We start from the raw sequence: 10406 nt of genomic DNA on the forward strand, positions 1-10406 counted from the left end.
CTTGTGGTGGCTTTGGGCTTCTGACCTCGCTGCCGGATGGTTCACACATTGCAAACACAGCAAATCTGAGTTGGACTCAAAAAAACAAGCCCAAAGTTTGTGTTCCCCGCTGATCTCCCCCAGACCCAGCCCCCAGCACTGGCTGTCCCCATGACAGGGGCCCCGCACCCACGTGTCCGCATGCAGGGACAAGGGTGGGCGCACACCAGAGCAGCCCCATCTCCTCTGCATCGAATCCTCCAGAAGATGCTGAACACGAACCAGCTGCCCCCAAACCCCGTCTCAGGCTCTTGCACATCCCAGCATCGCTCCGGAGCACCTGGCAGTGCTGGCCAGGAGCCGCAGGGCAGCGAGGAGACAAAGCCCTGAAATCGGAGCGCAGCAGGACCTGCGTGCCAGCGTGGCGCCTGATTTCCTGCAGGACTTGCTGCGAGAAGGACTGAGCTGCGGCTCCGCGTATTTGGGTCCTGATCCGAGGGGGCCACAGGTGGCACAGACGGGCCCAAGCCCTCTCCTGTGGCGAACACAGAGCTGCCCCCCCCCAGCATCACAGGCAGGGGGGTCTCACCGGCGGGGTGCTGGGGCTGGAAGCCACCGTCCACAGCCACGCTGAGGTGACCCCGAGCACACCCCCTTGGGGTGACGTTCCCTGCCCTGGGGCACTGGGGGGAGGGGGGGGGGGGCTTTGAGTGGGGGCTTTTTCCCACTGAGGGTGTGTGAGGTTTGCAGCGGGGAGAGGGATGAACGGCACCAACACATCGGGGACAGTCCTTGCCTGTGCCCCGTGGTGCTGGGGACCCCCGCCATGCTCTGGCTGCGGAGATAAGCAGGGGTCAGGGTCCCATCCCCCCCCCGCCACCAATCCCTGTCACCCCCCCCCCCCCAGGATGGCCGGAGGAAGTGACGCCATCCCGCTGCAGCCCTCGGCCTCGCCACCTGTCCCTCCTCTTCCTCCCTCCCTGCAGCCCCCGCTGACCGCGGGTGGGCAGAGCCCCTGCCCAAGAGATGGACTTGGGGGGGGGCACACACATATGGGGGGGCTCAGGGGACCCTATGCCCACCAGGGTGGGGGGTGACGCCAAGCAAAAGGCTGCTGGGAAATGAAGTCTTGCGCAGCCTCACGTGGCGATGCGCGCCGGTGTCTCAGCCTCGTGGCTTTGCCCCCTTGTGATGGGTTTTCACAGCCCGTGCGGGCCTTGGGGGGATTTTTCTTTCTTTTTTTTTTTTTTTTTTTTTTTTTTCCTGTAAATGCAGTTTTAGAGTCCTTGCACTGCCGAGCTTGGGAAGGGCACTGGGGGGGGGGGAGGAAGGTCGGGGAGGGGGGGGGGGGAGCAGTGAGAGCCTCTGCTTTCATCTGACTGAATAAAAATGGCTTTGGAAACTGCTGCTGGAGGAATCTCCTTCCTGCACCCTTCAACCCTGCCTTGGGGCTGGGGGTGGGGGGGCAGCACCCCAAGAGCTGGGGCTGTGCAAGGGAGGTGCTGCCACCACCCCCTGCTGGCTCGGGGGTTGGGGGGGGGGGGGGAGGCAGCTCAGGGGGGCTCTGAGGTCCTGGGATGCTCTGAGGGGCCTGGGCAGCTCTTAGGGCCCATGGGCGACATGCTGAGCTCGGGATGCTCCGGGGGGGTGCTCCAAGGAACTCGGGGTGCTCCGAAGGAGACCTCAGACGGGCGGGGGGGCGAGGGGGGGTGGGTGTCTCCAAAGGTCACAGTGTTCCCCAAGAGGCTCAGGATGCTCTGAGAGGACCACGAAGCCCCGAGCCCCCGCCCCCCCCCCCCGGGGGGATGCTCCAGCATCGCGAACCACGACCCCCCCACCTCATGAACCGGTGTCTGGGGGAAGACGAGGACACCGGGGCGGGTCCGGGCTGCCCCCCCGCGGCGTCCCCCTCTCCCCCTTCCGCCTCTCTTCTTCCTCCCCTCCCTTCTCTTCCTCCTCCTCCTCCTCGTCCTCTCCCCCCCCCCCCCCCCCGGCTCTCGCGACAGCTCCGCGCAGAAAATGGCCCCGCGGCCGCGCCGCCGCTGATGCGCGCCCCGGGCGGCTCCGGCCCCCCCCGCAGCCCCGGTACGTGCGGCCCTGGGGGGGGGGGCGGGGGGGCACACAATTTTGTTTTGTTTTGTTTTTTTTTTTGGGGGGGGGGGCACAGGGGGACACACGACCCCAGGGCTCCGGGGGGGCGACAGCGGGGCTGTGCGCCGAGCTCGGAGGTGAGGAAGGGCCGGGGGGGGGGGTGAAGCCGTGCGCCCCCCCCCCAAAGGGGGGAGCAGGTTTGGAGGGGAGGGGGCTCAGCCCGTGGGGATGCCAGGGCTGCGTTGTCCCGCGGGACTACTGGCCGCGGGGGCTGCTGGCCGCAGCTCTATTGTTGGGGGGGGGGGGGGGGGCAGATGGGGGCTACCAGCCACGGGGGCTAGTAGCCGTCGGTGCATTATTGTTGGGGTGCTGCTCAAAATACTAGGGGTCTTGGGGGGGGGGGGAGTTGGGGGGGGGGGCTACCGGCCACAGGGGCTAGTAGCCACGGGCATATTGCAGACGGGAGCCACTAGCCGTGGGGGGGCTGCCAGCCGTGGGGGTGCTCACCATGGGGCGGGGAGCCGAGGGCCCCCCCAGAACCAGGGGGTCCCTGCGCTCGCTCAGCTGTCATCTCCCAGCGGAGCGGCCGCGTGAGCCCCTTGTTCCCAGCCTTTTGTCTCCTCGCCCACGCCGAGGAGCTGCTGTAGGAAGTCTCTGGCCGTCGTGCGGAGATGCTCAGAAGGGATTATTTGTCCCGTTTATCTCCCCGGGTGGTTTTGTGAACCTCTTCTGTGCTTGCCAATATGCGTAAACCCTCTTGTTCACTTGAGGGAGATGATCTTTATTAATTATTAACTGAATCGGCACTGGAGGCTGCTCCAGGTGACAAACCCCCTGCTCACCCCCTTGGCCCCCGACAAGGGATTTTTCTGGGGTCCCACAGGAGCTGGAGGAGTGGGTTCCAGCAGGCTTCGGGGAGCCTGACCCTGCAGCAGGAAAACCCAGTGAAAGGTGGCACTGGGTTTGCGGTGGCTCCGGGATTTGGGTTTCCAGGGCAGGGTTTGCACTGGATCTGGGGGGGGGGGTCACAGCTGCGGTGGCCGTGTGGGGTCATCAGGGATGGAGGCAGCAGCGGGTCAGCAGTGCTTGGCTCGGGGCATCGCATTCAGGACTGCAAAACGGAGCGAAAAGTGCCCTGTTGTGTCGGACACCATCCCAACAGGAGGTGAGAAATGGCAGCAAAACGATGCAGGTGCCACCAGCTCCCCGAAATCCAGGGCCTGGGGCCGAGTGTGCAGCAATGTCACGGGGCCACCTCTGCTGCAAGGGGTGTGATGTCGAGGAGATCCCTCTCTGCTCGGTTATTCCTTCGGCCGCCCCAGGCCTATGGCTTTGTTTGGGGTTAACTTGCTTTTTTTATTAATCAGGAAGGGGAAACTCTGTTTTGCTGGGAAAAAATGATAGCAAGAATCTTTTGGGGGAGAAAGCATTAAAACTGTTGAGGCAGGGCTGAGTCTTCTTGCTCAGCGCCTCCACGCAGCTCCTCACATACAGCTCCTTGAAAAAATGCATTTTTTCAAGAAATAACGAAATTATTCTGGGGAAGCTGTGGTGTACCGGGGCTGCCAGCTTCTGGGGCATGGCTCCTGCTCTCCTTGGGGGCTCCAGCACCAAGCCCAGCAGCGTCTTTAGGTGTTACAGCTTGGCTGTGACCTTCCTCCCATCCCTCTTGGATGTGCTTCCCAATAGGGCTCGCAATTCCGCAATGCCCCAGCAATATGTTTAAATACGATTTTCTCCAGAAAAGCTGAGAAAAATGCCTGTAAGAGCAGATGCTAGTTGGCACATCCAGCTGTGAGCAGGGCAGCACAGATGTGGGTGTGCTGGTCTCTGCCGTGGAGATTTCAGATGCTTTTTGCTGAGAGCTATCGCATGGCTCTTGCGTGGCCAAGGCTGGTGCTACTGGCCTGTAAGGCCAAGCCAGTTTGGTTTTGGGGACCGTCTGCTGTAATGTTCGTGAAGGAATTGCCCCCAGGAGCCCATCAGCCAGGCGTTGGGCCTTGCCGCCATGTTCCTGGTCATGCAGTGGGAGCAGAGAGCAGGGCTTGGCGTTACCCGAGGGTGAGAGGTGGGAGAGATGGTGATGGCTCTGGCTTCAATGCTCGACAGGTGCCGCCCGTGGAGGGGCCGTGTTGGCAGCCTGTGTCCCCACAAAGCCCCTTTGAGGCAGGAGCTCCACAGGCACCGAGGGGGGAGAGGAAGTGGTGGCTGTTGTCGTCGCTCCCTGGTGGGCTCTAACCTCTGTCCCTTGCCTTGGGTGCAGCATCGCCTAGAGAAGACGCCATCGGCGGTGAGCCCCTGGCCTCGTGCCCGCCACCAGCCGGGCCATGAAGACAGAGAAGGACGAGGCTCTGCCCCCCTTCTCTCTGGGGGGTAAATACGCTGGAGAGGGGGCAGGTGAGTCCCTCGGGAGGCGAAAGGCCTTTGCTCTGGCTGCTGTGGGGTCCCATTTGCTGCAGCTCCTAGAGGCGGTGGCCAGCTGTGACACTAGAGGGGCTGCTGGTGGCCTCCATGTGGGTGCCCCACGCTACCCTCCGAAGGCCCCCAGTGGGTGGATCCAGGCGGGCAGCATCCAGCAAGGAGCACTCTGAGCACGTGTCTCCTGTGTTGAACCACGCTCCAGGAAGCCAGACCTCCCCCCAAAGCCCCAAACTGACCGAGCCATGTAAGGTATCCGTTTGTGCAGGGTAGGAACGAGGGCACTGGAACCGGCACGTTTGCAAACAGAAACCTGGGTCCAACCACACAGCTGCATTTCGGCACGCAGTTACGGCCCCAAACCGCCTGAATCCTGCCCAGCTCCAAGGCTCGGGGCTGGGGGCCGAGGGTCGTGGGTGCATGGTGGCTGCACAGGGCACTCGCGTCCGCTGCCTGACGGCCTCTCCCCCACAGGCTGCAGTGAAGCGGCTCTGCCTGGCGGCCCCATGCCGGCAGTGGGGACTGGAGGAGCCCCCGCGCAGGACCTGCGGCTGCTGAAGCGCAGACCGGCCTCAGGTGAGCTGAGCACAGTGGGGGCGATGCCGCGGGTGACGGCTGGGCGATGGCCAAGGCCAATGCTGTGTCTCCTTCCAGGGAAGCACTACGCCTGCTCCAGCTACGGCTGCAAACTGGCCTTCCCCAGCATGCAGGAGCTGATGGACCACCTGAAGGTCCACTACAGACCCACGCAATCCCTTGAGGGTAAGGGGGATGGTGGGCACCGGGACGCCCCGTGATTGCTCCAGGGTGCTCTTTGTTTGGATGGGAGGGGGAAAAGCAAGGTTTGAAGCTGGGGCTCACTGCGCAAGATGCCCTCAAGGTGCCTGCGCCCCTGGGAGATGCTGCATTGCCCCAGCCAGCTGTGGGGAGAGCACGGGAGGGGACAGGGACATGTTGGTGGGTCCCCCCACTGCCGCAGGGGGTGCAGTGTGGCTGGGGCTGTGCTGACTCTGCCCCATCTCTTTTTGCAGGCAAAACCTTCCAGTGCCCCACGCTGGGCTGCATGGAGACCTTCCCCAGCATGCAGGACCTCATGGCCCACATGAAAGTGCACTACAAGCCAAACCGCTACTTCAAGTGAGTCCCCACCCCGTCCCGGTCCCCATCCCCATCCTGCACAGCTCTGCCACCTCCCTGCAGAGCCCTCGCAGGTACTGGACAGGCAAGCACATGGCCCCACACCACATCCCATCTGGGGGCACGCTGCAGCACCCAGACATCCCCGAGCACCCAGTACACCCCCTTTTCAGCCTCGCGGGGGTGGGGGGGGCCCGCATTGCGGGACAGCCCCCGGGAGGGGTCCACGTGCCGTGGGGCAGGGGGGATGCTGCTCCTGGGGCTGTGGGTGGGAACTTCACCTGGCGCTGACGCTGCCTGCCGACCCCGCAGGTGTGAGAACTGCCTGCTGCGCTTCCGCACTCACCGCTCCCTCTTCAAGCACCTCCACGTCTGCTCCGACCGCGCTGGCAGCCCCGCACCGCCCCAAAAAGCCGAGAAGCCCGTCCCGCCCACTACCTCCGCCCTGGAGAAGGAGCCCCCGGCCAAGGCAGCCGAGGGGCTGCCCAAGCTCCCGAGCATTATCCGGCACACAGAGAAAGAAGCCATCCTCCCCGGCGTGGACACTGCCCCGGCGGCGCCCGCCACGCTGCCTGCCAGCCTGCCCGAGCTGCCCAGCTCTCTGGAGGCGATGCCGCTCGTCTCGCCAGCCCCCCACCCCTTCCCGCTGCTGGAGCCCAACCTTTTCGGGCCATCATCCTTGACTCGGTTCTCGGGGCCGCCCCCCTCCTCGGTGCCGTTCCTGTCCTATGTGCACCCGTCGCCCTACGGTTTACCTCCGCCCCCGGCGCAGCCCCGCTTGCGGCCCTTCGTGCCCAGCCACGGCCCCCCCGTCTCCAACGCCGTCTGGAAGAAAAGCCAAGGTGAGCGCGGGCAGCCATTAGGGCAAACCTTCTTCTGCTCCCGCCTTGACCAGCAGCTCCTGGATGAGGACCCACCGACGGCCAGCGAGGATCCCTCCCCGCCTACACCCCCCCCCAGCCCAGAGCCACTGCAGCCCAGGGCCCCCCCAGTCCCTCTCTGGGCTCCCCTCACCCCACCCCAGCCACCCCCTGCCCCATCCCACCTCTGCTCCCCGCCTCTCCCACCTAAAGAGATGCTCGATTGGAAAAAAATGAAAGCAACCACCAAAAAAAATAATAATAATAAATAACCAGCCTCCAAATTTACCCGGCCCTGCTGCTGCTCCCCGGTGTGCTGGGGCGCGAGGCAGGGGCCGGGCCACGCCTGCCCCCCCGCCAACATCCCCCCCCCACCAGGGAGGGGAAGACCTAATGCTTGTCTTGCCCCTCGATTCCCTCCGCAGGTGTGAGTGTCAGCCCACTCCTCCCATGCTTTGGCTCAGGAGTGACCGCAGGTTAGTTTGGCACTGCTGGTTGGGGGCTGCTTTCTGTCACTGAGGGGGTGGGGGTGGGGGGAAGGAAGGGGGGGGCGCAGGGGACGGGAGAGGCCCCTTGGGGGCCGTGATGCTCCCCGGAGCACAGCGGGGAGGGCGGGCACCCTTGTTTTTGGGAGCCCTCCACAGAGGAGCTGCTCCCCACGTAGGCTTGGAGACCGGGGGCGGGGGGGTCACTGGCTGCACCCCCACCCCCCCCCCAAGGAGCTGCTGAGCCTGGTTGTATCGGCAGCACAAACTGGGGGTGCAGCTGCTGCTTGGACTCGAAAGACCCCCATTTTCCCAGCCCCCTGTGGCCAAGCTGGAAACCACCTGCTTTTGCTCTGCAGGTGCAGAGGCGATGGGCAAAGGGGGTCCGAGCGGCACCGCCTCGCACAATGCCCACAGCCAGCTCCACGCCCAGCCTTGGGGTCCCCTCCCCGAGCACAGGGGGGACCCCGTGTGTATGCAGGGCTGGGAGCAGGGGCTTCCACCCCCCCGAACTCCGCTCTGCACGGGGCTCCCACCCCCGGGGGCTCCCCAGCGAGCGCTGTGCTTCCCTCCTTGCCCACCCTTGCAGGGCACGCCTCCAACAGCCGCATCGTGTGGGAGCACACGCGGGGCCGCTACACCTGCATGCAGTGCCCCTACTCCACCGCCTCGCGGGAGGAGATGACGCTGCACATCGAGGACCACCGCAAGAACTTGCCGCCACCCGGGCGCCTGGACGCAGACGTGGGTACGGCCTTGGGCGGGGGGGGGGGACGGGACAGGGAGGATGCAGGGGGTCCCCCCCCCGAGTGCCCACATACTCTTGTTATATGGGCTCGAGCAGCTCTGTGCACTCTGGATCCTGAACTGAGCTGATTTCTCCCTGATTTGGGGAAAAGAAGGCATCAGTGGGGACAGCCCCACTGCCTGCCCCCGTGTCACCGCCGCAGTGGGCAGCACCCCCGGGGTGCGGTGTGCCCCTGACCCCCAGCAATGCCCCAGGGGGGCTGCATGCCCCCTGCCCTATCCCAGGAGCTCAGCCCCAGCCCTGACAGCTCTCTTCCCTCTCCCTCCAGATTTCGGGGTGGGCCTCGCCTCCTTCCACTCGAAGCTGACGCCGGAGATGGAGAACTCCCTGTACTCGCAGCTCTGAGGGGCCTGGCCCCCGTTGGGGATCCCCCCCACCCTGGCTGGGCAAAGGGCACCGCAGACCCCATGCCACTGCACTGGGACAGGGACACTGGAAGCATCGCCCCAGCGTGGGGTGGCAGAGGGGGGACAACCTTTGTTTTCTTGACTTTCTACTCCCCTCTCCCTTTTGCTTTTGGAAACGCTAAGCCCCTGGACCCTGCGTGCCCCTCCCTCTCCTAAAGGTTTTTCATTGCCCCAGCGGCTCAGGGGGAGCCTGGTGGATGCTCTAGAGGTGGTGGACTTATCTGAAACGAGGCCTGGAAGTTAATAAATGGGAAGTGTACAGGAGCAGTGGCTGGGAGAGCCTCTGTGGGGCCACGTGGTGGGGGGCAATGGGCAAAGCTGTGCCAGTCCTAAGGAGCCCCCCTCCAAAAAAAACACAAAGACACAAGGAAATGGGGAACGGGGGGGGGGGGGCGGGGCAGGGCTCCCCCAGTGCGTCCCAAGACAGGGGGAACAGAGGAGAAGGTGTGGGTTTGTGGGGAGGAACGGGGGGTCCCTGTATCCCCTTGTCAGCAGGTCCCATACCCTACAGGGCTCCTGAGGCAGCACCATCCCAGCGAGGTTTGCACCAAAGCAGGTCTAGGGGCAGCCCCCACCCCTCTGCCTGGCTGGGAGCCCTGCAGCACCCAGGGAGGTGGAAGATGCACTGGGATTTTGATTTCCTTGGGCTGGAACAAGGTAGCCCTGCCCCTTGCATCAGCACTGGCTGGATGCAGCCCCAGGGGATGCATGCACCCACCCCAGACTGCTGGTACCAGGGGTGTAGTGCCTGAAGTACAACGGGGAAGAAGAGCCTAAAATAGCAGTGCCAGCCCTGGAGCAGGGGGAGCATCCAGCCCAGCCCCACAGCACTGCCCCATTCCCTCTAGCTCAGCTCCCGTGCATCCCACCCAGGGAGGGCCGTAAGGAGCCCCATAAGGAGCCCCAGCTCCCTCCTTCACCCACCGAGCTCTGCTCCCAGGGGCTGGAGTTGCTGCAAGTGATGGCTGCAGCCTGCTTGCCCCCCTGCAGGAGACCCCCCCCCCTCCCCCCCCAACCGCACACAGCAGCCATGGTGGGATGCACATACGGGGTTCCTGCAGCACAGCTGGAGCTGCACTTTCCCAAGCACATTAGCCCCATTACACAGGTGCTGCGTGCTTCCACCTCCCCCTGTACAGCTCTGCCCGCAGGACAGAGCTTCAGCACACCCAGCCTCTGAGCAGGGAAAGGCAAGCAAGGAGAGGGGAGCAGCCCCAGCAGGGGTTGTGCCTGTAGTAGAAAGGGGCAGCCCCCACTCTGGAGGGCGCTGAGCAGCAGCAGAAAGGGGTCTCTGCACAACCAGCCCTGCAGCTGGAGCTCTGCATCTCCACGCAGCTCCTCACACTGGCCCCAGAGCAAGGTGGTGGGCGCCGTAATCTTGCAAAGAGCCTGAGGTGAAGCCCATGGCTGCACAGATCTGGCACAACAGCAGCTCACCAGAGCCAGGCCAGGACCACAGCAATGCAAAAGGCACCTCCAGCCCCCAGGGAGCAGTGCACAGCTCACACATCAGCCTCCCTGAACCCTCCGGCAGCTCCCTGCTTGAGATCAGGGTTTGGGTGCCCCCCCCCCCAAAAAACCCACTACTGGAGCTGCTCACCTACCTCCTCCTCACCCTGCACCATCCTGGAACTGTAAGCCCTGTCCCCAGCAGAGCTGAGCATCCAGCAGAACTGAAGATTAAAAATGTCTTAAAACTAAGACTTCTCAGCATTTAAGCAGACTTTCCATACAGATCAGAAGAACAGACACACACTGACCTGGTTCCCCAAGAAACAGCTCTTGCAGCTACCCATGAACCTTGCTGTGGCCATTTCCAAGAGCAGCACAACAAAGCAAAGGCTGCATCATCACCACACAGCCCCCACATTCATGCAAGAACCCCTCCATATCAGGCTGATCCACATCCCGCCTCCCCAATGCAATCCTCCCCACCCCAAAGCCCCCATTCCCCACCACCACCCCATAAACAGCCCTGGCATGCCTAAGCCAGCCCTGCAGAGCAAGAACAGACAAGCTGCACTTAACAAGAATCCACTCAGCTGGGGCTCAGAGCAAAAAAAGGCCATGCCTGGGTGAACAGGACAGTCACCACTCTTGAAGAGATCCAGCTGCTCAAGAAAAACCGCCCCAGAGCTTCCAACCCAGGGCTTCTGTAGGCTGCTTGCAGCTCCGGTGCTCCTAGAGCAGGGGCAGTGAAGACAACATCCATTGCAATGGA

At 63.7% G+C, this 10406-nt stretch overlaps 1 protein-coding gene across 3 annotated transcripts; it reads left to right on the plus strand.

Annotated features, from left to right (window-relative positions):
- The first annotated feature begins 1914 nt into the window (after positions 1-1914).
- On the plus strand, positions 1915-8447 carry ZNF414 (zinc finger protein 414). Of its 3 annotated transcripts, none has more exons than XM_083810669.1 (9): positions 1915-2064; positions 4334-4467; positions 4963-5064; positions 5143-5250; positions 5520-5625; positions 5938-6467; positions 6911-6961; positions 7560-7718; positions 8047-8447. In XM_083810669.1, exons 2-9 carry the CDS (start codon positions 4398-4400, stop codon positions 8121-8123), a joined length of 1203 nt encoding a protein of 400 aa, XP_083666795.1. In that variant the 5' UTR covers positions 1915-2064; positions 4334-4397; the 3' UTR covers positions 8124-8447. The 3 variants fall into 3 exon arrangements, with proteins under 3 accessions (XP_083666795.1, XP_083666797.1, XP_083666796.1); XM_083810670.1 differs by lacking the exon at positions 1915-2064 and adding an exon at positions 2512-3235; XM_083810671.1 differs by lacking the exon at positions 6911-6961.
- The last annotated feature ends 1959 nt before the right edge of the window (positions 8448-10406 follow it).

The sequence above is a fragment of the Anser anser genome (genome assembly GCF_964211835.1).
Source record: "Anser anser genome assembly, chromosome: 25".
In the NCBI taxonomy this organism is placed as follows: Eukaryota; Metazoa; Chordata; class Aves; order Anseriformes; family Anatidae; genus Anser; species Anser anser.